The 27,920-nt window shown below is 46.6% G+C and overlaps 1 protein-coding gene across 1 annotated transcript; it reads right to left on the reverse strand.

Moving 5' to 3' along the window:
* Positions 1 to 259: 259 nt before the first annotated feature.
* Positions 260 to 27,884, reverse strand: LOC138375063 (paternally-expressed gene 3 protein-like). Its single transcript, XM_069458410.1, has 10 exons — positions 27,772 to 27,884; positions 23,342 to 23,428; positions 16,180 to 16,255; positions 13,187 to 13,663; positions 12,513 to 12,602; positions 11,709 to 11,804; positions 11,170 to 11,273; positions 8,126 to 8,228; positions 7,277 to 7,369; positions 260 to 7,105 (listed from the first exon to the last, which is right to left on the reverse strand). Exons 4-10 carry the CDS (start codon positions 13,575 to 13,577, stop codon positions 2,856 to 2,858), a joined length of 5,127 nt encoding a protein of 1,708 aa, XP_069314511.1. The 5' UTR covers positions 13,578 to 13,663; positions 16,180 to 16,255; positions 23,342 to 23,428; positions 27,772 to 27,884; the 3' UTR covers positions 260 to 2,855.
* Positions 27,885 to 27,920: the final 36 nt, after the last annotated feature.

Raw genomic sequence — 27,920 nt, forward strand, 5'->3', positions numbered from 1 at the left:
AATAAGATGGAGGAAATAGATCAAGATGTTAACAGTAGTTGTTGGGTGCTGGGAATATGGGCGAATTTTTTCTTTTCTAATTTACTGTTATTTCCTAATTTTTCCTTTGAGGAATGTATTATGTTTGTATTGGGGACATACATAATATACTTTGTTATCCAGACACTACTTTAAGGAACATTTGAAAAAATTAAGATGAAAGTATTTAACCATAATTCCAAAAAGGTAACATAATAGCTATTTTGAATACATATTTTGACACAGTTATAATCATAAACCTGTGCACAGAAACAAAAGTAAATAAGATATTGAAGAGTATATCTGTCTTTGGATGGGGGGGAATGTAAATTTTTTTTCCTCCACTTTTCTGTATTTTCCAAGTGTTTGATAATGAGTTCAAATTATGTTCACAATGGAAACGTGATCATAAACATTTTAGTAACACTACCATAAAGATCAAGGAATTTAAGAAAATAATGCTCAACTATAAGCCTACAACACCACCACCACCACCACAACAGCTTTTCACTATAAGCATACATTTTTAAACAGTTATAATTGAAGTATAAATATAATTTTGTGTCCTGCTCTCTCCACTTAATATTCTGTAAATATATTTCCACGTTACTACAATTCGTGATTATCATTTTTAAACAGCTGCATAAGAGTCCACAGATACATTTACTTAATCATTGCCCTATTGTTTATCATTTAAGTTGTTACTAACTTTTCACTAACTTAAGGTTGGAACAGACACCCTGACATTTGGCAATTGCCTTCTGAAAAGAGCCTACTGATTAACACTGCTAACAGTAACGAACCCATCAAGTTCACCCCAACATCAACAATGAGTCCCATCTCAAGACTCCTCTTCCCTCAGTGTGCCAGGATGCCCATTCCAACCTCAGGTCTTCCTATGCAGCTGACCCTCACCTACACCATGCCACCAAGAAAGCACCTTCCTTCAAACTGCGCAGGACACCACCTCAATTCACTCTCACCACCTAGCTTTCCAATCCTGCCTCCGGTGTTTTCTTCTGTCTGTCTCCTCTCCCTCCTAGGTCTGGCGATGTATTAGGACTCCCTTCTTTGGCTTACTCATTTTTGCTTCTTGCTGTCAGCTCTACAACGTCCCTAGACTTTGGCATTGCCTGCAGCTTTGACACGCTCCCCACGAGTCCTAATCCCGATCTAGGAGAGTAAGATTCAGACACATTTCCCCCAGTGGGTATTTAATGATCTGCACTTATCTTTTGCTCACTTAATGTACAGATCTTTTATTTTTTTTAAGTTTTTTTAAATTTTAATTTTTTTTTTCCAGCCAACTCATGGCCAAAACATTTCTTAATATAGCCATTATGCGAGGGGAAGGGAAGCAAAGGAGCACAGGTGGTCCACATTATAGGACACAGGGTGGGGCAGGGTTGGGGGGGGACCTCAAGCTGTGAGATCAACTTGTGATTAAGAGGAAAACTGAGGAGATCAGACAAATACAACACTCTAATGGACAGCTCAGAAATACTGAGGGCTAAAAGAGAAGGAACACATGGTAACAAAACAAATTAAGGCTGCTGGGGAACCTGAGTCCATGTTCAGCTTGGGTTGGACTGTAAAGAAAGCTTTTTTTTAATTTTAAATGCAAAACATGGGGTTAGAGGGTAAGACAGGTAAAGAAGAGGAAAATTAGCCATAGAAAGATCTAAGGATATTAGCTCCTGGGCACCCAGGATGCAAACTGACTTGTGGCAGCACAAACTAACGCATGGGGACCCAAGCCACATTGCTACTTGTCACTTAAGGCAGGGAAGCGCACAAAGGAAGTGATGAAAGGTCGTTAGCCTGCATCCCTATTTACAGCATGAGAGCCTCCCCTACGGTTCTCAACCTTCATTAGGCACTACCGTGATCTAGTGATGGTTGCAACCCATTCTTTAAAGGCAAAGACGTAAGATTTACAGGGAAAAGCTTCAGGTTTTATGAATTCACTATCGAACACACGTTGAGTTGGTTTAAAAAAAACCAATGAAACTTGTAATATTTTTAAATGAGAAACACTGCAAGGTACATACAATGCGGCAACCGATCATGTTTGGGTCACAAAAGGCCAATCTGCATATTGTAAAAGCTTACACAACATTAGGTTCCAAAGTGTTGGTGCAGACAAAATGGCTGCAGAAAGAAGCTAAAAGAACGTCTCTTTTCAAACAGCAAAGGGTAAAAGGCATGTTATCTTTCATGCCTATACCTTCACAAGACTATTTAAGAGTAAGGAACAAATACGATTACTCAAAAAGATACTGACGGGGTTCAAATAACGCACAATCAATCTTTCTCAGAATCTAAGACACTTACAAATATATTCTAATTTGTTGCTCTCTTCCTCCTCCAAAAAAAGAAAAATCAAAGAGTACCAAGTAAGGTACCTCTGCACAGTAAACTGTAACTGTATATCATATTAAATCCAAATATATGATCACTGCTTTGCTATGATTTGCTATTTTATATACACCTCAGGAAATATATATAGTTCACAGGCATGTCATTTACAGTTGATTGGGGCAATCTTTGTAGTCTCAAATACTTATGGGGTTTTTCCCTCACTCTGGTTATTTGTATGAAAGGTAAGCTGTGTGCTGTGGCTGTCCCACATGTAGACACTGATGTCTGACGCAGAGACTAATACTGAAAGAGTGTCCACATTCAGTCTCTTCTCAGTCTGAGTTGTCTGATGGTAAGTCAGGTGTATACGTTAAGGTAAGTTTGCTACTGGCACTACCAAGGGTTGGTCTGAATTTTCCAGTTTGGTTAAGAGTCACGTCCTAGGGGAAGGTTTTCCAACTTTTACTCCCATGCTCTCAGCCGGTATGGGTGTTCTGGTGTCTGGCAAGGGACAGGCGGTCGGTGAAGAGCTGCCCGCAGACATCGCATCTGAAGTACTTCTCATCAGCCTGATCAGCACCACCTGTGCTGGTGCTGGCGCATTCGATGTAGCCCGAGCACTCCCCAAAGGCCCTGGGAGGCTCAAATATGATTATGCTAGCATGAGCTTTCAGGTGCTCACCGAACGCTGCACCGGAAGTGAAGGTTTCTGTGCATTCGTGGCAGTCATAGTATGGTTCTTCCACCTCAATCTCTTGATCTTCAACTTCTTCTTCTGGGTCTTCGATCCCTGCGCCGTCAGGCTCATCGGCATCTCCCTCTGGCTCTTCATCTTTTCCCTCTGGCTCTTCAGCTCTTTCTTCTGGGTCTTCGATCCCTGCACCATCTGGTTCATCAGCATCCCCGTTTGGTTGTTCAGCTTCTCCATTCGGCTGTTCGGCCTCTCCATTCGGCTCTGCAGCCTCCCCATCTGGCCCTTCGGCCTCGCCGTTTGGCTCGGCAGCCTCCACCTCCGGCTCGGCAGCCTCCACCTCTGGCTCGGCAGCCTCCACTTCTGGCTGGGCAGCCTCTACATTTGACCCCTGAATCCGCAGAACTTCTTGTGGAACAAGGACATTGACCTCAACTTCTTGTGCTGCTGCTGCTGCTGCTGCTTCTTCTTCTTCTTCAAGATGAAGCTCCTTATGCCTAGTGAGGACTGTGCTATGAATAAAGGATTTGCCACAATCCTTGCATTCATAGAATGGTATAGCTCCATGGAGGGGCTCAGTAAGAAATGAGGTATGAGTATAGGCAGACCCATACTCATAAGGCTCATTCTTATGAATGCTTACATGATCCGCAAGGTCTGCTGCGTCAACGAAGGATTCTCCACATATTGCACATTCAAAGAGTCTCTCTTCAGTTTGACTTCTCTGAAACTCAGTGAGGACTAACCCTGGAATGATAACTTCCTCAGCCAACCGGCTCTGCTCCAGTAACTCATCTTCCCTATGAAGTCGCATATGCTCATTAAGGGCAGAGCTGTGAATGAAGCCTTGCCCACACAGAAGGCATCGAATGGCTGACCCAGCAAGGGCAGGATTTCTTTCTGCAGCACGATTCCTCCGTGGCTTCATGGGCAAGAGGGCAATAAAACCATCATCACACCCCTTCATGGAATACAACTGGTCTTGTTCATGGATTCTCTGATGCTCGAAAAGGAATGAGCTATGAATAAAAGATTCCCCACACTTTGGGCATTCATACAGCTGCTCTCCAGTGTAATCTCTCTGATATTCGCTGATGGAATGGGTGTGAATTACAGAATGCGTGTACTCACGACTGTCAACGATGCACTTCCTGCTGTGGACTTTCTGATGGTCTATGAGGTCTGTGAGATCCACAAAGCCCAGCCCACACTCCTGACATTCATAGATTGTGTCATCAGGGTCTTCCATCTGAGGTTCAGCCAGGTCTGAGCCCTGAATGACAGAGTCTTCAACCATCTCCTGGCCATGGATCTCCTCACTATGGGTCTCCTTGCCATGGGTCTCCTCACCACGGGCCTCTTCACCATGGGTCTCCTTGCCACGGGTCTCTTCACCACGGATCTCTTCACCATGGGTCTCCTTGCCACAGGTCTCTTCACCACAGATCTCCTCATCACGGGTCTCTTCACCACGAGTCTCCTCACCATCAGTGTCCTCACCATGAATGTCATTGCCATGTGTTTCTTCACTATGAATCTTCTCGCCATGAGTCTCTTCTCCATGAGTCTCCTCGTCATGAGTCTTCTTGCCATGGGTGTCGTTGCCTTGGGTCTCCTCACCATGGGACTGCTCTTGGGCATAGGTTTTATGATATGTGTTGAGGTCTTCACTAGTAGCAAAGTGTTGCCTGAACTCCATACATTTAATGCGTGCCTGTTCCTTAGCGTATTGCTCTTGGGCATAACTTGTCTGAGGGTCAGTAGGGGCCAAGCTGCGAATAACAGATAGCTCATAGGTTCTACTTCCAGAAGGCTTCTCTCTGTCATGAATCTTCTGGTGCTCAGTGAGGTCATAGCTATAAGCAAAGGACTCCCCACACTCCTGACATTCGTAGAGCTTCTCTCTAGGGTGAACTGTGTGCTGTTTGCCAAAAGGTGGAGAGTGAATTACAGAGGTTTCATTGCTTCTATGTTCAATGTACTTCTTTTTAGCACGAGCCTTCTGGTATGTACGAACATTCGAGCTGGGAACAGAGAATTCACCATCCTTCTTAACTTCACCAGATCCCTCTCCAGTAAGACTTTTTTGAGGTTTGGCATGGGATACATTCTGTATAACAGAGTCCTCGTAGTTGTTATTCTCACCTCCTTCGTAAGGCTTCTCTTTGGCAGGAATCTTCTGTTGCTCATCATTAAGGTCTGAGATATAAATGGAGGATTCTCCCTTCTCATTACATTCCACCAGTTCATTTCCATTGTGAATTTTCAGAGGTTTGGGAGCTGCTAAGCTATGAATAACAGACCTCTTGTATTCCATTCCTTCACAGGTGTTCCCTCCAACACGGACTTTCTGATGGTTAATAACATCCGAGCTCTGGATGGTAGACTCTGCAATCACTTTGGGTTTAATGGGCCCCGGTGCACTGGGACTTTTCTGAGGTTCAGCAGAGGCTAAGCTATGAATAACAGACCTCTCATATGGTTTCCCCTCATAGACATTTTCTTTAGTAGGAAACTTCTGGTTTTCATTGGGGTTAGAACTGATGGTGAACGCCTTCTCCTCCTCTTCATTTTCAGGTGGTCTTGTTATAGTATGACTCTTCTGAGATTCACTGAAGGGTACACTATGAATGACAGATTTCTCGTACCCTCTGCCTTCAAAGAGGTTCTTTTGAGAATGAATTTTCTGATGCTCACTGAAGTCTGAGCTCTGCATAAAAGCATCCCTACCATCATTAAAGTCGTAGAGCTTCTCCTTAGTGTAAGTTTTCTGACTTCTTTTAAAGGACTGACCAGGAATAAAAGTTTCCTCACACACTTTACCCTTATTTTCAAATGGGCTTCTTCTAGTATGGATTTTCTCATGTTCTTTCAGGGATGAGCTATGAAGGAAGGTCTCCCCGCACACCTTACATTCATAGATTTTCTCTTTACCATACATTTTCTGAAACTCGTTAAAGGTTGAGCTAGGCATAAAGGCTTGCTCACGCTCGCGTTCGCGTTCGCGTTCACGCTCGCGCTCGCGCTCCCGTTCGCGTTCACGCTCCCGTTCGCGTTCGCGTTCCCGTTCGCGTTCGCGATCACGCTCCCGTTCGCGCTCCCGTTCGCGATCACGCTCATTATCTTTGTCATCACCAAAGTGGATTTTCTGGTGCTCAATCAGGGCAGAACTATGAAGGAAGGTTTCCTTACACACCCTGCACGCATAGAATTTGTCTTTGCCATATATTTTCTGAAGCTCGCTGTAGGTCGGGCTAGGCATGAAGGTCTCCTCATACTCCTGATCCTTACATTCTGCATGATACTCTCTAGCATGAATTTTCCGATGTTCAGCCAAGGCGGCGCTCTTATTGAAGGTCTCCCCACACTCCTTACACTCAAAGCGTTTCCCTCCAGCCTGACTTCTCTGGACCTCACTGACAGCCACACTGTGAATAAAGGACTCGCCATACTCATAGAGGTTCTCTCTAGTATGCATGATCTGGTGCTCGACAAATTCTGAGATGACACTGAACGACCTCCCACACTCATCACACACATAGGGCATTGCCGCAAAATCAATAACTGGCTGCGAATCAGTGAAGGAGGGAGAGCCCAGGCTGCTCAGGCTGCTCATGCTCATAGCTTTCCTCATTTCACTACTACATTCAAAGGGCTTCTTTCTGGCACAGCCTTTCTGATCATGAGTTGAGCCCTTCTCATCTGTGTCAAAATGATAGCGCCTCTTTCTTTCAATAACTCTGTTTCTGGAAACAAGGTTTGAGTTAAACTTAAAGCCTCCCCTAACTGCATTCCCTTCATAACCCCTCTCCTGGATCACTGACTCCCTCTTATTTAATGAAACGTCCTTCCAATTATCATCTGATGTTCTGGGGAATCTCTGCGCCCGATCACTTGGCTCCCTTGCTCTTCCTGATTTGGAACTGCGTGACACATCTTTGTCGAACTTTTCCATTATCACCCCATGGGAAGATTCATCTTCACAAATTCCCCGCCGGTGGGTTGACTTTTTGGCTTCAGGCATAGTTTTCAGACCTGGAAAGAAACCCCAATGTAAATGCTCCCTAGTCCCTGTACTTGTACAAAATGACAGTGGGACTTGGAGGAGAGCACCCTTCTCTGATGTGTAGGAATGGAAAGTGTAGGTTTCTCGATATGCATCTCATTGGTTGTGTGGCTCCTCTGTAGGATCTGCCTGGTGCTTACCTCGACTGGTGCTTGGGTAGGCACTTCTCTTGGACCTGGATGAGTGGCCCTGTGTCATGTGGGAGTGGCGGTCATCTTCGGCAAGCTGCACCCCTGGTCACAAGAACAATACGACGGCTCAAATTCGAGTTGACCAAGACTCATCACCATAAACTGATCTCCGTCTTTCTCTGAGCCACTAAATAGGAAGCGGCCCATATCCGATTCTTTGGATGTCTTTCATTTGCTGTCTCATTTCCCTACTATCCATTCCTTAACACATTCTAATCTGCATTTTAATTAATTCTTCTGACTCCACCCAGAAATTTGTACAAAGACCCCATGTGTCCCCGAATTCTGTGCATCCTCTTTTAGTCTTCACCTTCTCGTAAACACCTCTTAAGTCTTGATATCTCTTTTTCACTGGCCTCCGTGGTCTTCCTCTTACCTCTTGACTGTTCTTTCTCCACCTGCTCGCCAAACACCGGAGCTCCTCGAGGCTCCATGGCCTTACAGACCTGCACAGCCAACTGCCTAGTACCACTTGGGCTAGATGTCTTCCAGGAGAGTCCATAGGAGAACTAAGGATCCCATTCTAAATGTCATTTAAAAATTTCCAGTGCCACGGCTCTTAGAAAACGTATCGCCCCCACCCTGTGCAATGTATTCTTCACCCAAAGCCAGAAGGATTTCTTAAAAACACAAATCTTATCATTTACTCCCTTGTTTGAAATCTTTCAAATGCTTCTTATTACCCTTCAAGTCCAAATATTTAACACAGACTCTTAATGTCCCGCAGCATGAAAAGAGCAAGGTGACAAAATGCTCCAGTGAGTGGGCTGGGAGTGATCGAGAAAAGCAGCTGCTTACCTAGTGAGAGCAGCTTCCTGTAGTTCTCCATGTTGTCCTGGATTGTGTTGTGAGTTTTCCTGTCCTCAGCAAGGTCCACGACATTTTGGTATGATTCGGCATCCTAAAACAGCAAACACAGACCTCTCAATGGAGTCTGTCCCCATGGACATCCAAAGAGAGAAGAATAACGTTGGCAACATGGGAGCTACATATATGAAGTTATATAAGAAGTGCTCACGTTATTTGGGGTGCTGAGTGATCCAAGTCAAGTGTTACTAGGGGCCTACGTCGTACCTACCTTGTTGCTACACTCTGAGGCAGATCCGAAAGACGCATGACACATATTCCTTGCCCTCATGCAGCTTATAATTTGGTTGGAGAGAAAAGACTCATGAAACAATTAGAGAACAATAAACAATAAATTGGGGTATAGATAATAAGTGCTAAAGTTTTGTAAAGGGAGAGTTCAGGGTGGGCCTGAACAGTGAGCAAAGGTTTTACAGAGGGCCTCAATTAGGGCCTTAAATGGTAGGTGAGATTGTGATACATACAGGAGGGGATTGGTGGGAAAGCTCGAACCGGCTAAATAGCAAGTACACATGGTATACTCAGGGAACAGAAAGAAGATGCATTCAAGCAGACGTCTGGTCAGGACATGTGACTTAAACCTCCCTTCCTGTTCCTCCACCACATAGCATGGCTACACTGAGGGCACTTCCAGTGTGCAGAATTTCCAAATAACCCAGGAATAACTGTAAGAACTGAAGGCCTTCATTTTCTTTTCTGTTTTAATGGACATTTACCTAAAAAGGAATTAAAAAATTCCCTGCATTACTCAGGAGAACCTTTCTATGCAGGATCCTAAAGGATCTTTGCTTATTGCCAGATGGCTGCACTAGAACATCACTGGTTTTGGTGAGTCATGGTCCCAGAGAGGACAGCACTGAGGCCTGGAGAGAGACTTGACAGGGAGATGGTATTGTGAGAAGCCCACAGGCTTTGGAGCTGGAGAGAACCCTTGGGTCGAAGGAGGATCACACCATTTATGAGCAGTGCAACCTTAGAGAACAGAAATCTTTCTGAGCCTTAGATTGTTCATCTTTAAAATGGGAAGAAGAGCATTTACCTGCCTTGCAATATTGTGGATGAGGATTTTCTGCAATGTGGTGTGTTTTGTAAAGAAAATATAAAAGTTTTGATATTAAATTTAATGTAGTTGTATTGCTGGGAAGAGACATGAATGTCATAGCTACATGAAAAACGTAAGGAAAAAAGGGTTTGCAGACTAAGGTGCATCTGCTACTAAGAAAGAGGAAGAGACATAGGCATCGGGGTTTAAGTGGAAAACCTTATTTATGCAATGGCCAGTGTCTAGCCATTGAAAAGCAAACACAACAACAAAAACTAAGCAGGGCAATGAAACGAGGCAGAGCTTCAAAAATGCAACTCTTTCTCCCATGAAAGAAAAACGATGTTTTGACTTAAAATCTAAGTTTATCTATGCTAGTGGGTAGCCATAAAGCAGTTGCTCACTTTGTGTTTGAAATCAACAAATAACATCTAAATGTACACGAGCTGCAATCAAGTTCAACTGGAAGAGATGCTATCCTGAAAACAATGCCAATATGGCACAATTTAATTTCTCAATATGAGCTCTTCATATGAACTATTAAGAGATTTGCACATGATGCTAAATGATGAGAGGATTTTCTGTTTTGTACACCTCAGAATGTAATTTATATCATCTACTGCTGCTGTTTCTACCATACTGAGTCAGCAGGACTCAGTGGCCTCCAGACTTCTGGACTATGCAGACATGGCTCAGTTGCCAATTCTTTACACATTGTCAAGGAAAGGCATTTAAAAAGCAAAACAAGACAAGGCCCAACTACCAGGACACCAGTGACCAGGCCCACCCACACCTCCAGCCTCTTCCTCGGTGCCCCAGGGCCTGGACCTGAGCTCTCCCTAATGCCTAGGATCCCTTTCTCCCCAGACCTAACCCAGCCTACTCTTCTTCCTCCTCCTCCAGCTGTGACATGTCAAAGTGTTACTGCTTCAAAGACATTCTCCTTCAATATAAATCGAGATCCTTATTAGAATTTCTTGTTAACCTTCTATTTTTCTTTCAGCACACTGAGAATGATTAGCAGTTATATACAATATTTATATGACTATTTATTTGTGCAAATGTCAAAAGTTTCTTGGGGCAGGGCCCCTATCTGTCCTGGTCACTGCTGTGCTCCCCAGGGCCTTGCCCTCTGGCCTGATGTAGGGTGGACACTGAAGTGTGAAGGAAAGGATGGCTCAGCCCACTGGCTACTCCTCCTCCTCGAGTCCAGTCGGTGCTGGGGTCCTCCTCCACACTCCATGTCTAAGTGACCCCTCTCCTCCTTAAGGACCAGCTCAAATCCCATGTCCTTTTCCCTTTCACCAATCTCCCTAGCACACGCTGCCTCTGAACCCAGGCCTGCCATAAATGTTCACACTTATGGTGTGCCTGCCACGTGCCAGGTGATAGTAGGCACTTCATATATGCATGAGAGTGGAACTCACTGGCTCCTCACAGTAGCCCTGGGAGCAATCACCACACCCATTGTACAGATGAAGAAACTGAGGTTCAGCTCAGTTGAGTAAATGGCCCAAGGCCACACAGCCAGCAGGTGGCAGAGCCAGGCTTCGAACCCAGCTCTCATCAGCTCCAGAGCCTTGCTCTCCCTGGCCAGTCTGCTCTGCAGACCCACAGTTTCCCTGGGTCCCTCCTGAGGACCAGAAAGATCTCCAGAGTTGCTTTGCCCTCGCCTGTAGAGAACAACTCATGTGACCAACCTACCAAGGATGCACACTGAGGGGGCAAGAGCTCCTCTGACTACATGGAAGAATCAGAGACCTGGGCCTCTTGTCACCTGCACAGATGGGCCCAGGCTCCTCATGGCAGTGAATGGGACTCTCAGCCAAGTGGGACTCTAGGGGGCAGATGAACACATCATCTGGGGAAAGAAAGGCATCTTTGCCATGAAAGGAAGATGGCCTTTCTGGAAAGAGAGGAAGCCTAAGCATACCTGAGATCGGGATTCATAGTCCATTGAGTCCCTGTTGTCATCTCTTTCCATTTCAAAACTTGTTTTTGCCATCACAGGAAGGGAAAGATCCCGTTGAGGCAGCCCTGAGAAGAGAAAAGACATGAGGAAGGAGCAAGGCCCAGTCCAACCCAGCAGATCCCAGGTTTGTCCCAGCCAATCCTACACCCATCTGGGGGGTGGGTGTGTGCGTGCATGCACGTGTCTGTTTCCCTCCTCTGTATTCTGCGGCAGACTCTCAGGAGCCCCATAAACATCCCTAGTGGCACAGTCTTTTATACAGAAACTTCTAGTTTAAAATAAAGTGCCAGCTTAAGAAAACACTGAGCATACAACAGTACAGGTGGAAATGAGAAGCTGGGGCAAAAACTGTGCAGGTGATACTGCTGACTGGAGCTTCAGAAACAGGAGCCTCGGGCTAGTTGGGGGAAGCAGAACAGAGCCCAAACTGAGCGACAGGACCCCCGAGGCCCTGCCATCTTCCCCTCTAGCCCACACACACACACGGCAAGACAACTTACTGCTTCTAGGGTTCCTGGTGTATGACCAGCGGTCTCGTGGCTCCACATCTCTGCTTCTGCCCCTCCTGGCCCAGTCGAGGTCATGATCCCGGTCACCTGAGCAGGTCAGACATTTGAGGAGTTAACCAAGTGCTCTGATGTGCCTGACCTCCCTTCATGGGCATGTGCACTCTCCCAGACAGGGACTCTATCCCTATTCTTCCCTCGAGGAGATGGATCCAAAACCAAGGGCTCCAGACTCCCTGGCTCAATCTGGCCTCTTCCCTACCCAAACCTGCAACACGGTTTCTGGAGGCTTTTCCCCAGTGGGGCTTCAAAGCAAGTTCCAAAGCCCAGTCCAGAGCCAGCTCTCCCTCCAGACCCTCTGCTGGCTTCCCAGGACCTAAGGGGCTGAGTCCACGTTCAGGAAAATGGATAGCAAATCCTCTAATGTCTGGCTCACACAACTGACCTTAGAGTACATGTTATTCTACTACAGAGAAGTAAAACCTACACCCTCCACAAAAGCAATGCTCCCTGAAAAAGTTCACTCAAGTACTTTAACAAACACCCCTGGGGAGGCTGGGGACACAGCTTGAAACAGCCTGCTGCAAATTACAAATAAATGTAAATACTTCAGTGTTTAATAAAACCGTGTATTTCATTCCATTTATTGGTGTGTGTTTACATATAAAAATGTCTCATTCTGTCATCAATTAGTTTCCTTTCCCATCAGAGCTGAGTGACATCAACAGCATGTCATCTCCACAGATACCTCGACCCCCGTCCCCATAGGTGGTGTGACCAGTGGGGTTGGTTACTCACTGCTGAAAGAACGGACTGCGCGAGGTTGGGGGGACTCTCTTCCATCTTGGTTCATGTCCTCATCACTGGTCACGTCACTGTTGCTGTCGTCTGAGGGGACACCAGACACCAACTTAATACTTTATCATCCTTGCCCAGTGTTCTCACAATAGTTCCCACCAGTCCCTAACTATGCCTCCCCCGTTAAACACACAAGCAGCTGGAATGATCTGATCCTGTCATTTCTCAACTCAAAACCCTTCACCCACGCCTGCCACTTAAAGGCTGGATGGAGAGCATGGCTGTGATCACCCCTATACACACCGAGACAAGAACAGCCGGCAGGCAACTTCCTGGGGCACTGCACCAAAAGGCGCAGGTCATGGGAGGTTCTCTTCCTTCCATGGAAGTGTCTCCTTTCCTTCCCTGACTCAGTGTGGTGATTCGGTGGTTCTCAGCCACCACGGGACACTTGGCCATGTGTAGAGACACGTTTGGCAGTTACATCCAGTGGGAGAAGGCCATGGATGTGGCTTGACTTCCTATAGTGCACAAGATGACCCTGTGCCCCACCCCCCAACAGAGGAGGCTCCGGCCCAGAATGTCTGTCTATAGTGCCAAGGCAGAGAACCCCAGGGAGCATTTGCTGTGTTGTCAGCATGTGCTGACCACCATTACCCTTTGGAGAGTCTCACCTTCTGGCTGGTACATTTTCTTGTAATTCTCTAGCAGACTGACGAGTTTCTCGCAGTTCTCTGGCTTTTTTGCTCGCACCCAAGGCTTGAGCTTTTCAGGGATGATGGTCAGGAACTGCTCAAGGACCAAGAGCTCAATGATCTCCTCCTTGGTGCGAGTCTCCGGCTGCAACCAATTGAGGCAGAGGTTTCGGAGTTTGATCAGGGTCTTCCGAGGCCCAACAAATTCGACATAGATTAAGTTCCGAAACCTCTGATGAAAGAATTCAGAGTCAGTTGGGCCTTCTATGATGACATCCGGCTCCTTAGTCAAGTCACTGTCTAGCTCATACAGATTTGGGACCCAGGACTTCTTAGGTTTGGTGGCAGACAAGTGCTTTGGAGGCAGCATTTCTCTAAGTAAAATTTTCACTGGAGGAACCAAACATGAGTCAACAGGAAAGATGCAGCAGCCTATGACAGGCAGTAATCAGGGACCTGTAGATCGTAAGGAGATATACATATGTCCCAGAAGTTGAGGAACAGGCAGCAGTTCGGGGCTACCCTACCAGGCGCATCAACAATGCTTTGGGATATGGAAATCTCCCAGTAAACAGACACATACACAACTATACAAAGTTGGCCTTGGCACAACAATTACAAACATGATCCCCCCGGGCTTTGCACAGACATATGCCTGCGGAGTTAGCTCTGCTCCTAACTGGTTATGTAATCACAGACAACTTATCTAATGCCCTGGAGTCTGTCTCTGTAATCTGTGAAATGAGAAGAATAGTATCTATATCCCTTTTAGAAATTAGAAACTAAGATACCTAAAAAGGCTTACCTGTCTAATGCAAGTTACATGAAAAATGTTCAAAGCCTAGCCATTACTAAAATTAGGTATCAATATTTTTGTTAGCAAAAATGGAAAGGGAGAAGTAGGGATGGAGGCAAATCTTGCCATTTCTAAGCATTTCCTCCCTTAACACAATCACTGGAACACAGAATCAACATGTAAAAGATGGAAGACCACTCAAAAATGTTACAAGCATTCAACTCTGGGTAATATGATTGCAAGTGATTGCATTTTCCCTTCACTGATTAATTTCTCTACATCTGTGCTGCTGTATAATACAGCTGCTGGCCATACCTGGCTATTTCAATTATAATTCAATAAATTAAAAATTCAGTTCCTCATTTGGACTAGCACATTGCAAGTGCTCTATAGGCACAAGTGCTGGGTAGCTACCACACTAGACAACGAGGAACATTTTCATTATCATGGGAAGTTCCACTGGTTTACCTAAGTTTTGCAGGAAGGCTCAGGACCCCTCCTCACAGTGCACAAGTTCCAAATTGCAGCCCTCAGCGTTCATGCTAACACCACTTCATCAGGTTTCTTTCCTGACACTCACTCCACTAACTAGGTATTTCAAGCATGTATCACGATTATTCCTAAATATTTATTTGGGTTTATTGCCTTTCTCCCAGAATAAACTGTAGACTTTTGCAAAGGGAGTAGAGATTAACTTTCTCCATCACCCTGGTGCCTTACACAAAGGCAGATCTCGACACTGCTGTGGCATGTTGAAGATAACATATGAAAATTCATTTTAAAACTGGTTTTAGATGCAGACAAGCATTCTGCACATATGCCTGCAAAACCACAGCATAATTTCTGAGGAGAGGAAACATCCTAGGGTAACCTCTATGCCACTGTTTCAAACAGAATATTTTGAGGGTGTCCATTCCCCCTCACCTGCCCACTTTTCTACCAGTCTTTCTCGGTGCTCACAGGCAGACATGTATGGGAAGCACTGGTAGGATACAGAGCTTTCTAGAACAGTGCCTGGTACATCGAGGAAATTAAATTAAAGGTGGGTGAACCCATCTGCCCCTTACACAGCTGATAAACTGGCATTACTCACATGTGAGAACATGAGGAAGAGACCACTGAGCTTCCTAATCCTACTGCACATTCTTTTGCCTTGATCAATCTTGCCAAAGATCTAGTCTGCCTCGGAAGAACCAGCCTTCTATTTTTATAGTCCTCTATTATTTCTTTACCTAATTCATTTATTTCTCTGTCATTATTTTCTTTTATTATGTACCCCCCTACCCTTTTCTAACTTTTTAGGTTGGACATAAATGTTCATTTTCAATCTTTCTTCTTTTCTTATATAACCAAGTAAAGCTATACATTTCCCTTTACTTAAACCATTTTTGCTATCACTAAAGTTTTATCATGTTGCCTTTTTGTTACTGGTCAGCACAACTGGTGCAAGAAAGTAGGGCAACTGGGAAAGAAATCTAAGTTTGGGAGGGTGAATTAACTACCTATTGGTTTTGTATTTCTGGCTTTACTTCCAAAGAACAAAACCACATGCAGCAAAAACTCTCTGCCTTTGTTTTAAAATGAAAACAAATTTAAAATTAATTTTTTAAATTTATCAAAAGTTTACAGGAAAGCTGAAGGTATATCAATCATTCAGAGTCTCTGACTAGACATTATCACTTAGAAGTAAACGCAGTAACCTCATGTTTTTTCTTTTTGGTAATGGGTTCCTGCTTCCCTTGGATGCAAACTGCCCTCCCACGCTCTCTCCTGTTATGTTATCCTCCTATGCAGCTTCAGCACCACCCAATACAAATGCCTCGATCCTGAAGACCTTGGCGACCTGACCACTTCCTCCCTGCCCTCCTTCAGGAGGACTGAGACACAACAGAGAGGACAATATAGATAATACTATGATGAGCAAAAGACTCCCAGCAAAGGAAGGCAACAGGCCAGAGTTCAGGTTCCAGATGACTGGTGTGACACTTCAGACACCAGGACAGGGTCACTCTCATCCAGGACAGGCCAAGATCAGAGTCCTGCGCCTGTGAGGGAGAGAGGCGAGGGCAGAGTGCCCAATCCCACTCTGTAGCATCCAGGCTCAGAATGTTCCAGTATCTGAGATGACACTGGCCCCCATTCTTGGGCAATGAGATGCCCTTAGGTATGTAATCACCTGTCTGGGTATAGGATCCTTCCTGGAACTTCAGACCAAGCAGCTCTCCACACAAACAGAGTCAAAACACAGGTACCTGCAAAGTTTTAAAGAAAGAAATACATGAACTAAGAAACGTGGAAGAAACGCAAAAGAAGTGTCAGAAAATTAACTCCCCAAGTGGCTGGGGACTCAAATAGTGCTAAGGTGAGGCCTTCCATATCTTCGGGGAAAGACCATTCCTGTGCCGTGTAAACCATGCCGAGAGGAGGAATAGAAAACTTTCAAACTGTCTTTATGAAAGCAGAACAACCCAAATACCCAAGACAAAGATAGTACTAACCCATTGTGGACCAAACTCATAAAAGTCAATGCTGCTATTATTCAACATTATTCTATTGAGTTCTAGCTTATTACAACATGACAAGAAAAGCAAAGCTGAGGCGCAAGGAGAGAAAGATATGAAACTGTAACTATCTTATGTAAAATTTATATATATGTTTCAATATTATGTTAATTTCTCTCCCTAACACACATATATTTGAAGCATAAAGCGCCACTAGGTGAAAACTATATATCAGAACTAAAGGCTTAAGAAGTTTGATGGGAAATCAACAATTTTTTAAGAAAATATAAATAGCCAAACCTGACTCAGGAAGCAGAGAAAATATGACCACCAGGGAAGAAAACTAAAAAGCTGAAATAATTTAAGGAACTTCCCAAATAAACTCTTCATGAACAAAGAAAGTATTTACTTTGTTATCAAAAACATTTCCAGAGCACAGAAAAGAGATGAAACATTTTCTACTCATTAATAATGTGACCACTTGAATGTCTGTAAGTATCGTATTACAAGGTTTTGCCAACTTCTGTGCAAAAAAAAAAAAAAAATCATAGTTCTTTGAGAAATTCAGGACTAAAGTAAACAAATACAATCTTTGTTTAACATGCTCAAGGCCATCAGTAAAAACATACCCAAATAATCAGATATGTGAACCCAATAGAACATTAGAGCAACTGCACTTACACCCTACTGCAAGGCGCCTGATGGCAAGGGCTCTGTTGCCTTTTTACCACTTTATTTTTATAGAAGGTGTTCAATAAACTTTTTTTTACATACAGATGCAAAAACATCTAATAAATCCAACCTAGCAAAGTCTAAATGATAGCCCATGACCATGAAAAGCTATTCAGGGAATACAAGGATGACATCCCCTAAAGCTAAACTGTTATGTACAATGGATAACAGGGGAGGAGGAGCCCATGAGCAGTGTTTTGTTTTTGTTTTTTTTTTTTGTTGAGACAGAGTCTCACTTTGTTGCCCAGGCTAGAGTGAGTGCCGTGGCGTCAGCTTAGTTCACAGCAACCTCAGACTCCTCGGCTTAAGCGATCCTACTGCCTCAGCCTCCCGAGTAGCTGGGACTACAGGCATGCGCCACTATGCCCGGCTAATTTTTTCTATATAGATTTTTAGTTGTCCATATAATGTCTTTCTATTTTTAGTAGAGACGGGGTCTCACTCTTGCTCAGGCTGGTCTCGAACTCCTGACCTCGAGCGATCCACCCGCCTCGGCCTCCCAGAGTGCTAGGATTACAGGCGTGAGCCACCGCGCCCGGCCTCCATGAGCAGTGTTACATGTTAAAAAATACTTGCAAACTTCAACAGCCTTTCCTTATAAATTCTTAGCAAAGAGTAAGACTAAGAGACTATCTAAGCACAATAAAGACTTATCTCACAGAAATGCAAGCAACCATATTATTAAACACTAAAGGTTCTTCTGGAGGTGGACACGGGGAAGGGACACCTTCTATCACAACCACCATGCAACATTATCATGGAAGTCCTAGCTAATGCAACTGGAGAAAAAGAAAGGTATAAATATGGAGAAAGCACTATTTTAAACTGAAAAACCTTAGCAGTAAATACATCAAGAAAAAAATCCCATTAATAGTAAAATAAATAAATCCCCATAAATAAGTTTAACACAGTATCTGCAACTCCAAACAAAATTTTAAAAATTTACAGAAGGACATAAAATAAGTCCAAAATAAATGAAGACGTATGTATTCCACTAAAAAAGCTTTTTTTGAGGAGCTTAGACAAACTGATAATGCAGTTCTTCTGGAAGAATAAATGCACAGGAATATCAAGATCACCCTGCATGAAGCCTAAGTGAGTGGGGATGGGAGGTGGTTTGTCTGTAAAATGACCTAAACACATGAAAATAAAGTGTTCTTTTCAACACAAGGATACAGGTATGAGGACAAATACACCACTGGGACATAACAAAGTCCAGAAATCAACTTGGTTTTGCATATACACATATGGGGACTTAGTTTATAATAAAGGAAGGATTTTAAATCATAAAAGGATTAACTACTTTAATATGAACTAGCAACTTTCTTAGGACTAAATAGTAAAACGTAACTCTAACAGAGTTGGCATTTGACATTAGGAAAGACCAATAAAACCACTGCTGGTGTCGAGCCTCCCCCAAGAAATTAGGTATTTCAACTACACATCTCTGGAAGGCTAAGGCAACTAGGGCTATGAAAAAGATACCCCATTCTTACTAAAATAAGTCACTGCACTCAACAAACAGCATTCCTCCTCAGTTGTCAATAAACAAGGAATGAAAACAAAGTCTTTAACAGAATGTTAGTAATCATTAAGTCATGTTTTAAGAAACTCTGTACATTTTCTGATTACAAATATAAAAGATAGTATTAATACTACATTCAGGTATTGCAAAATATTCAATGTAAAAACTGCAAGCCACATCCACTGATAAGTTTGTTGCAGTTACTACTAAACCTTTTAAAATCTATATATACGTTGTTCTAACTGCAGTTAATTGCCACTGGGGTCTGTGTAGTGGTATTGATGCCACACTTTCTGTGTGCACATGAAGTAATGAGAATATCCACACAATGGAATATAATGCAATTTTCAGAAAGCAAAGCTATAGATGGAAAGCTTGAGTTTGCTATGTTTGATGAATGTCATGATTTCACTTAAGTAAAAAATACAACAATATAGTTACTTAAATATATAGTGGCACATACAAACTAAACTGGAAGAGAACTTGCACATAAATTTGTATAAGGACTATTCATAACATAGGGAAAATCTATCAGAAAAAATAAGTGATTAATAAAATATGCTTCTCTTTCTTTTTCCATTCCTACTTAGAATGCTATTTTAATTTCACAATCAGAATAAAATTGAATATAAAAATTTGGAAGTAAATTCAATTGTCATTTTATAGAGTGTTTCCTTTTCTTTCCTGCATTCTTGTTACAGCTCATCAGCCCCTCACCTTCCCCTGCTTGGATCCCCATGACACGGCCTCCCTGTTTAATCTCCGATCCCTTCATCTTCCCTAAGCACTCCTGGGCCATCCTTCAGTCACTACCTGTGCACTCGTCTCCAGTGAGTACACTACTTAGGAGGCTCACTACCCGGCATCAAGCTGTACCCCCCAAACCTAACTTCACTGACAGCTAGCTGTCTCATCTGTCTCACAGCTCAAGACTAAATTTCTGCCACAGGACAAACCCATCTTCATTTCCTGGCTTGAAGCTGGGCACCAGCACACCCCTCATTACGAAAGCTTTCACATTTCCCTCTGCTCTTTCTTTGGAGCAGGAATCTTAGCATGAGTAGTAGACAAAAGCAGGTGGGGGCACAATGGGGACCAGCCCGACTCTGTGCGAGGGGAGTAAGGCCACCAATTCCAAGGAGAGGAAAAGACAGGAGCCAAGTGTTGGGGGCCAATAATGCAGGATCCTTCTACATGGCTGGGAAGAGAGGGTGCTTACAGGTGTCTGGCTGTTCTTCAACCTTCAAAGAATCTGTTCTTAAATATACTAGGCAACTTATAAGCATGAAACATCTGAGTATACAGAGTAAGTTTCATCTATGACCTGGAACTTCTAGAACCACAGGACAGTGGCACTGCCAGCTGCATGCCAGCGTTGCCACTGGGGTCTGTGTGGTGGTGTTGATGCCATTCTTTGGACATTTTATAACACTTCACTCCCATTCCATAAAATGAATAGAAAATAAAGGCAGGGGTCTCACAGTTAATATAATACATAACAAAGATGAAATACTTGCAGCTCTTCACCACAAATGGGGGAGATCTTTGGCCTCAATCAGAGAAACTGTGGGTCAGTGTTGAATTGAACAGGAAAGAACTCAATTAAAGAACAGTATCAGATGCTGGAATGTGTCTGGGACCATGTGCAAGAAGAGGGAAGGAAATCCTGTGACCCCACTGTTTGACCTCAGGCTCCCACATCCCATCAGACACAAAAGAAACTCCACCATATTTCCTTCAGCCCCATTTCTACTTACTTACTTTGGTCCCTCATCAGGATCACCTAAATTCAGCCCCCTGACATGTTCTACCTACCTCATTAAAAGGGGGCTGGAATTGAGAACTTTAAAGTCAGGAACCGAGGTGGTTACTCTCTTCATCTCTCAGGGACAGTGTGGTGTGTGGTTTCTTCTCTCTTCTTGTTTGCTCCATTCTCCTGTCTCTCTCTGCAGACTGACATTCTCTACTTCAGCATGCACATCGAGTAAGATGCTGTCCCAGCCCCAGGCCTACCTCACCTCCCAGTTTAAGTGCCCAACACTGACAGACTCATCATTATCAGTCTGTATCCCTTCATCCAAACTCTCAGTCTAAAAGTGCATGCTACAGCCTGATTCCTTCTAGGGCAGTGGTTCTCAAACTCAGGTACGTGGAAGAGTTGCCTGGGGTGCTTATGAAAAACATAGCTGCCTTTCCAAGTGGAACGACCCAGGAGGTCTGTGGTTCCCCAGGAAACAGACAATCTAACAACCACTTCAAGAGCTTTACTTTAAGAACCAATGCTCTAGAGCTTAGGTATCCAGTCTGGTCCAATCAATTATGAACAGGGCACATATGCGACAACAGGAGCTTGGGGGGAACAATTTTATATGGGAATATGAATCAGGAGTATATGACTGCCAACACTATCATGCAGGCCATGCTCTCTACCCTCTGTTCTATTGGGTGGCTCCTCAATCTCAACATCGTGGGCTTACTTCTATCTCATCTGCTTAGCACTTAGCACACTGCAGCAAAATTTCCTTGTTGTTGTCCATTCTTGAGGGATTTCCCCAGAAGTTTAGAAAGAGAGGAAATATTATCTAGGTGTCTAGTTTTAAGGCTAGCACAAAAATGGCTCAAGACAAAGCTAATTTAAAGAGAAAAAAATGTCTTCCAGACCAGTATGACTTATTTGACCATATTCTGATAACAACTGGCTTATCTTATTTTTAAGGGGAAGGGGCATGAAAAAGCAGGCCACCAATTACGGTTCATCTAACCATCTGCAGGAGCGAGAGCTACTCAAATCAGACCTAACTTGAATGGAGTTTGGGAAGGATACGGGGGAGGGTAGATAAGGGGCTTCCAGTATCCTGGTAACCATAGCAAAGGCTGCACTGTGACCTGATGGCTGCACAAGCCATGTTGCAGGTGGTGCTATTAAAGCTCACCCACATCCTCTTGGTTCTGATTCCATACTCACCAAGCAACCTTCTCACTATGGTTTTGCTACCCATGTAGGACTGCCTACAGGGAGAGAATCTGATGATCATACACAGTGTTCAGCACCTGGGTCCCTGCTACTGTGGTCTCCTACCATGAATCAATGAACCAGAATAGAGGGAACAGGAACATCCTATCTCGAGTCATATATCAGTATGGTTTTAAGTCTCCTGAGCTTCATTAGGTGTGGATTTACCACTATGAGTCCTGAGGTGAAGGAAGGTTTCTAAGTCTCCACAGACTTGAGTACCATACTGGATACCCTGAGCATTCAATGAGGCCAGGAATACACCAACCCATCCCCAGGGGCCCACTTAGGCATGCTAGCCTCTCCCCAGGCAGTATTCTACCACCAGCATAGGCACCTATCTTGGTAAGCATGTTTCCTTACTCTCCTTGTAATGGGAATTCTCATTCAGTACCCACTGAGGCCTGGGATGGCATCACTCACCTCTGGCGACCCTGGTCTGGCATGACCCTTTCCTGGATCAGGGCCAGGACCAACACTTCCTAACAGAATGAACAAATGGGCAACCCCTGGCTATTTACTCACTTCCCCTCATCATGATCCACTGCTCCTGCTCTGAATCAGCCAGTAAGCCGTGAACACAAAGTAATCCCTGTGGAGTCTTCCTTCTCAGCACCTCTCAAATCTACCTTCTTTACTCCCCTCTCAAGATGTGACCACAGCCAGGCCACCATCTCTCACCTAGACCCGAGGTGGTCTCCTTGCACTCACTATGTCCACCCTCCTCTTCTGCATCCTATAACCAGATGATCTTTTCAAAACCATGATGAAAACATGACTATAATGTTACTCCCACAGTTAAAACACTACAACAGCCTCCCAATGCACTGCAGGTCAAGCCCAAATACTTACCACTGACTGAAGGCATTTCACTATGAAGCCTCAACTTACCTTTTTCCCACCTCAGTCAGATGCCATTCAACTCTTCTCTTGCTCTAGGCATCCTGGATTTTTGGCTCCTCTCTCTGCATCCCTCAGGAACATCCCTGTCTCCTCTGCTAGGACTACTCCCCACAAGACACACACCATTCACAGTTCTTCAGGGCTCAGCTTTAATGTTTCCAACTATCTCAGGGAGGCCCTATGTGGCCTCTCCCAGATTAAGTCAGCTATCCCCAGTGAATGTTCTCGTGCAAAGGCATGAATCACATGATTTTGTTTTCCACATCTTTAGTTCCCCAAAAGACTATAAACTCCATGAAAACATTTTTTTTCCCGTTGGAGACATGTTCCCAGTACCTGGTACAAAGTATATACTCCGTCAACAATGGCAGGTAAGTCAATGAATCACTCATGCTTCTTTAGCAGACAAGAGAGAAAGAATAGGCCTGAGGCAGAAGCTGAGTTTTGAAAAAAGAGGAAAGACACCAAAAAGGATGGTGTGAGGCCAACAAGGAGAATTTCTGGTGACTACCCAACCCACCAGAAGACTTTGTGTGTTCTCAGAAGGCACAGACAGTGCTCCAGAAGCTATGTGGAACTGTGTGCAGCAGAAAATTGTCAGGGTGAGAAACAACACTGGTCACTTCAAGGACAGGTGTGCCTGTGAAGAGGAAGCTCAACTCACCTGGACCCAGACACCTAGTGTTTGGACCTAGTCCGTCTTCCTTTTGCTAGTTGTCTCCAAGAAGGGTGGAGGATCAAGAAGGCAGAGCTGAAGAAGAAAAAAAACAAAAAAATAAAAAACATGAGATACCAAATTTATTTTGAGTTACTGGGTTCCTCAGGCTGGAAATGACCCCATAATGGCTTCACCTTTATCTTCTACAATGGCACATATGAAGTGAGACTAGAAGGAGCATCCCTCCCAGGATGTTCCCTGAGGCCATGCTGCACCCTTTTCCCAAGATTATGTCAGGGACATTCAAGCCAATCTCTACGCTGTTTTAGAACATTTTCTGGGGCTCTGGATTAAGGTATCAATTCAAGAACCCAATTTGCCACTGATTAGCTGTATAGCACTGGCCATCCCTGTATCAGGACCTCAACGCTATCATCATCTTTAGATAATGGTATCATTATTTAATGATGTGTAATATTTTAGGGCTTATCAACAGGCTCCCAGTAGACTAACACCACATACATAATTCAAGTCCCACAGCGCCCACGTGTTCAATCAATTACAGACTCTTGCTGGAAACAGCTTCACGATTACCGCTCTGGTTTATGTTCCAGGAAACAGGAGTTGGTGAGGTTAGAGAGTTTATTTATCAAAAACTATCTGCCATTTATTGATGTTCAACAAATGTCATTAATTGCTACTGTTAATGCTACAGTCATTGGCAAATGTAACTAGCTGGGAAGTAGGAATCCTGTGTGTCACTTTCTCCACCTCAAAAAAGGGGATGGGGGCAGGGAGTTAAAAATCTTGGGGGGAGGCAGGACTGGGAGGCTCCACTCAAAAAAGCTCAGGTTTAAATGCTGTGGAACCCCATAGCGGCTCCGTGCGTACGCAGTGTCCCTCCCCGACCTGCACCAAGCCCGCGTGACCAGCAGCTCGCAGGTCACCCCTCTTGCCCACCCAGCACCTGGGCAGCCCCTTCGGCCATCCTCCCCTCTCCCCCAGCCTCCTCTAGCTTACTTCCCAAGGCCCGTCCCCCCTCAAGACCACCCACGGCTCCAAACTCCATTCCACAAGCTGTAGGATTTTGACTAAATCCCTTCACCCTCCAGAGCTTCCAAATTACCCAGACCCCAAATCTTATACCCACAGCCCACCTAGTCTGTTTTCTCAATTAAAATCCCACTCTCCCAAAAATCTCTTAAATTTCTCGAATTTTGGGCTTTCGACCCCACTTTTCTCCTCATTGACTCCAGAGCTGCAAGTTACAATCAGTCGCCCTCCATCCTCCAAATCTACTAAAACCCTGGACTTGGACCCACTTTTCTCTCATTGATCCCAGAGCTGTGCAGTCGAGCTGTCCTCCTCCCTCTTCCAAATCTATTAATATTAAAACCCTGGATTTTGGACCCGCTTTTCTCTCACTAACCCCAGATCTGCGCGGCCAAGTCTCCCTCCCGGTACTGGGCTCTGGCACCCCCTGCTGGAAGCCCAGCGCCACCAACTCCATCTGTGCAGTCGCACAAGATAGCGGCACTGCCGCACAGGCCAGGGCGGGGTGGGGCTTAGTGGGCGTACCCCTGCAGGCGGCTGTCACTCGAGACAGCCGCAGCACAGCCCCACCCGTCGGCCAGCAGGATGGCACAGAATGAATGGACTCTGCAGCCCCGCCTACCTTCAAAGCCACTCAGCCCAGCTGTCATTCAAGATGGCGCCTGCGCAGTGCACCTCTGCTGCCCCCACAGGCCAAAACACTTAGTGCTAGGGTGGGCGGGGCTCGGGACCACCGTCACCAGCCAGTCCCACTGTCATTCAAGACGGCGCCTGCGCAGTACACCTCTGCTGCCCCCATCGGCCAACACACAGAGTGCTAGGGTAGGCGGGGCTCGGGGCCCGCACTCACCAGCCAGCCCAGCTGTCATTCAAGATGGCACCCGCGCAGTATGCCTCTGCTGCCCCTATCGGCCAACACACGTAGTGCTAGGGTGGGCGGGGCTCAGGCTTACCCTCACCAGCCAAACCAGCTATCATTCAAGACGGCACCAGTATCGTGCACTTAGGCTGACACCCTTTGCTCAACACACGCAGCACTAGAGTGAATGGTGCTGTACAGCCTTGTCAGTCACTTAGGTCCCTGTTCCCACAAGCCCCAGTGTCATTCAAGATGGCGCCCATGCGGTAAACTTCAGGTGCCCCCCCCTTCGGCCAACACAGACGGTGTTCGGGCAGACTGGGCTCTGCGGCCTCTGTCACTCAGGACAAGAGAGCCCTTCCCATGGGCCCACCCCTTGCGACCAGTCCAGCTGTCATTCAAGATTGTCCCTGCACAGTAAACCTCAGGTGCCCCCTCCTTAGGCCAACAGATAGCGCTAGGATACGCGGGGCTCTATGGCTTCTGTCAGTCACTCGGGACAAGACAGCCCTCCCCATGGGCCCACCCCTGCGGCCAGCTCAGCTGTCATTCAAGATGGCACCTGCGCAGTAAACCTCAGGCGCCTCCCTTCGGCCAACACAGAGGATGGGCAGGTGCTGCGGCCCCCTTTAACCACTCCGGACAAGGCAGCCCCTCCCTCCGGCCCGCCCCTATAGCCAGCCCAGCTGTCATTCAAGATCGTGCCTGCGCAGCACGGCTGTGGTTGCCCCCTACTGGCCAAAGATGGCGCCAGGGCGGGTGGGCCCTGCAGCCCCCATCAGTCATTCAAGACAAGACAGCCCCTCCCTCAGGCCCATCCCTGCAGCCAGCCCAGCTGTCATTTAAGATGGCGCCTGCGCAGCAGGGTCTTGGCTGCCCCCTACTGGCCAAAGATGGTGCCGGGGAGGGTGGGTCCTGCAGCCCTCATCGGTCATTCAAGACAAGACAGCCCCTCCCCTTGGCTCATCCCTGCAGCCTGCCCGGCTGTCATTCAAGATGGCGCCTGCGCAGCATGGCCTTGGCTGCCTCCTATTGGCCAAAGATGGTGCCAGGGTGGGTGGGCCCTGCAGCCCCCATCAGTCATTCTGGACAAGACAGCCCCTCCCTTGGGCCCGCCCCTGCAGTCAGCCTGGCTGTCATTCATGATGGCACCTGCGCAGTAAGCCTCAGCCCCAAACAGGCAAAGATGGTGCCAGGGTAGGCGAGGCTCTGTGACCCCGTCAGTCACTAGGAACAACACAGCCCTCTCGCAGGCCCGCCCCCTGCAGCCTGGTCAGCTGTCACTAAAGACAGCGCCTGCGCAGTAAACCTCAAGCGCCCCCCAGCGGCCAGCAAAGACGGCACCACGGTGGGTGAGCGGGGCTCTGCAACTGTCAATCCCAAAGGACGCTCCGACGACCTCCTCGGCTCTGCAGACAGGGCGCCTGTGCAACACACGCTGGCAGCACCTCCACCCCTCTGCACCCCCAAATGATGAAGCCCGATATCCTAGGGTGAAAAAAGTTTCGGTCAGACAACGCTGGGGAGGGGTGAGCCTCTGCAGCCCCAGACTCCGCGAAGGAGAAGCTGCGGCACACTGACAACCTACAGCCTGTCCTTCAGGACAGATGGCTCCGCGGCAACAGCAGCCGCGGCAAATGCCGGCCAGACAGCCTCGAGGCCACTGGCCGTGACATGATCTCGGAAATCAAGGTCACAAGCCTCCGCCGCGGGCCCCCCGACCGCCGAGGAAGGCAGCACCCCAGCTTCCAACACTGCAGAGAAGGTGGCCTCCCCAGCCACGCCCCTGCCCGCCAGCCCAGCCGCACCTCCGCGGCAAACCTCAGCCGCCCGCATCAAAGATGGCGCCGGGGCAGAATCTCTTTAGTCTTTGGCCCCGCCCCCACCGACAGTCAGCCAATCAGGACAGCTCCTGCGCAAGAAGCCTCAGCCGCCCCACCAAATATGGTGTGGGGGCAGGAGCAAAGCTCTGTGGCGGACAGGACCGCCCACGGCCCCACCCCTTACAGCTCTTTGCTCCTCCCTTGGCCACTGCGGCAAAACTAGCCCCGCCCCCAAGACAGCGCAGAGGCGGGCCTGCGAGGGCCCAGCCAATCAGAGGCCCATGGGGCGGGGCAGTCCTCTGCAGCCCCCAGACCCAGCTGGGGAAACCCAGGTCTCCCGAGAACCGCAGCCCTGCCCGCGGTGTCAGGGACGGCGCCCTGTGTACACCCTGCGCCGACTCACCCGTGAGAGAAGCCCACGGCCGTACTGCCTCCTCCCTGGGTTGCCGCGCGGCAATCCCGTCTAGTCCCCGTGCCGCAGCCCAGAAGCCTTGCGGGAAGATGGTACGAGCGCCCCCGTTTGCGGTCACCTCCACAGAGTGACCACTCATGAGGGAGCCCGGCCCGGTCCCCTGCACTGCCGCCCAGCCCGCCCCTGCCGAGGGGCTCGGGGACTTGCCGCAGGACGGCCAGAGTCTGGACGCGGGACATCGTGCAGACACTGAGGCACGGCACGGCGGCAGCAGGGTGGGCAGACTCACCTCACCTCCCCACACGCACACCCGGGCTCAGAGTGCAGCTGTCTAGCACGCCCACATGGCACCTGGCGCCCGGCGGGGCCACCAGCCCAGAGTGGACATCCCCAGCTCCTGCGACGCTCTTCCTCTGCCGCTCCCGGAGTCTGCACACA

This window comes from Eulemur rufifrons, chromosome 24 (genome assembly GCF_041146395.1).
Source record: "Eulemur rufifrons isolate Redbay chromosome 24, OSU_ERuf_1, whole genome shotgun sequence".
NCBI classification, from domain to species: domain Eukaryota; kingdom Metazoa; phylum Chordata; class Mammalia; order Primates; family Lemuridae; genus Eulemur; species Eulemur rufifrons.

Excerpts from the sequence above, each read along its gene's own strand:
- LOC138375063 (XM_069458410.1), bottom strand. The coding sequence starts at position 13,577 with ATGCTGCCTCCAAAGCACTTGTCTGCCACCAAACCTAAGAAGTCCTGG. Across the intron at positions 11,805-12,512 it reads CGCAGTCCGTTCTTTCAGCA|GTGACCGGGATCATGACCTC; the intron begins GTGAGTAACCAA and ends TGACCTGCTCAG. Across the intron at positions 11,274-11,708 it reads CACCAGGAACCCTAGAAGCA|GGCTGCCTCAACGGGATCTT; the intron begins GTAAGTTGTCTT and ends TTCTCTTCTCAG.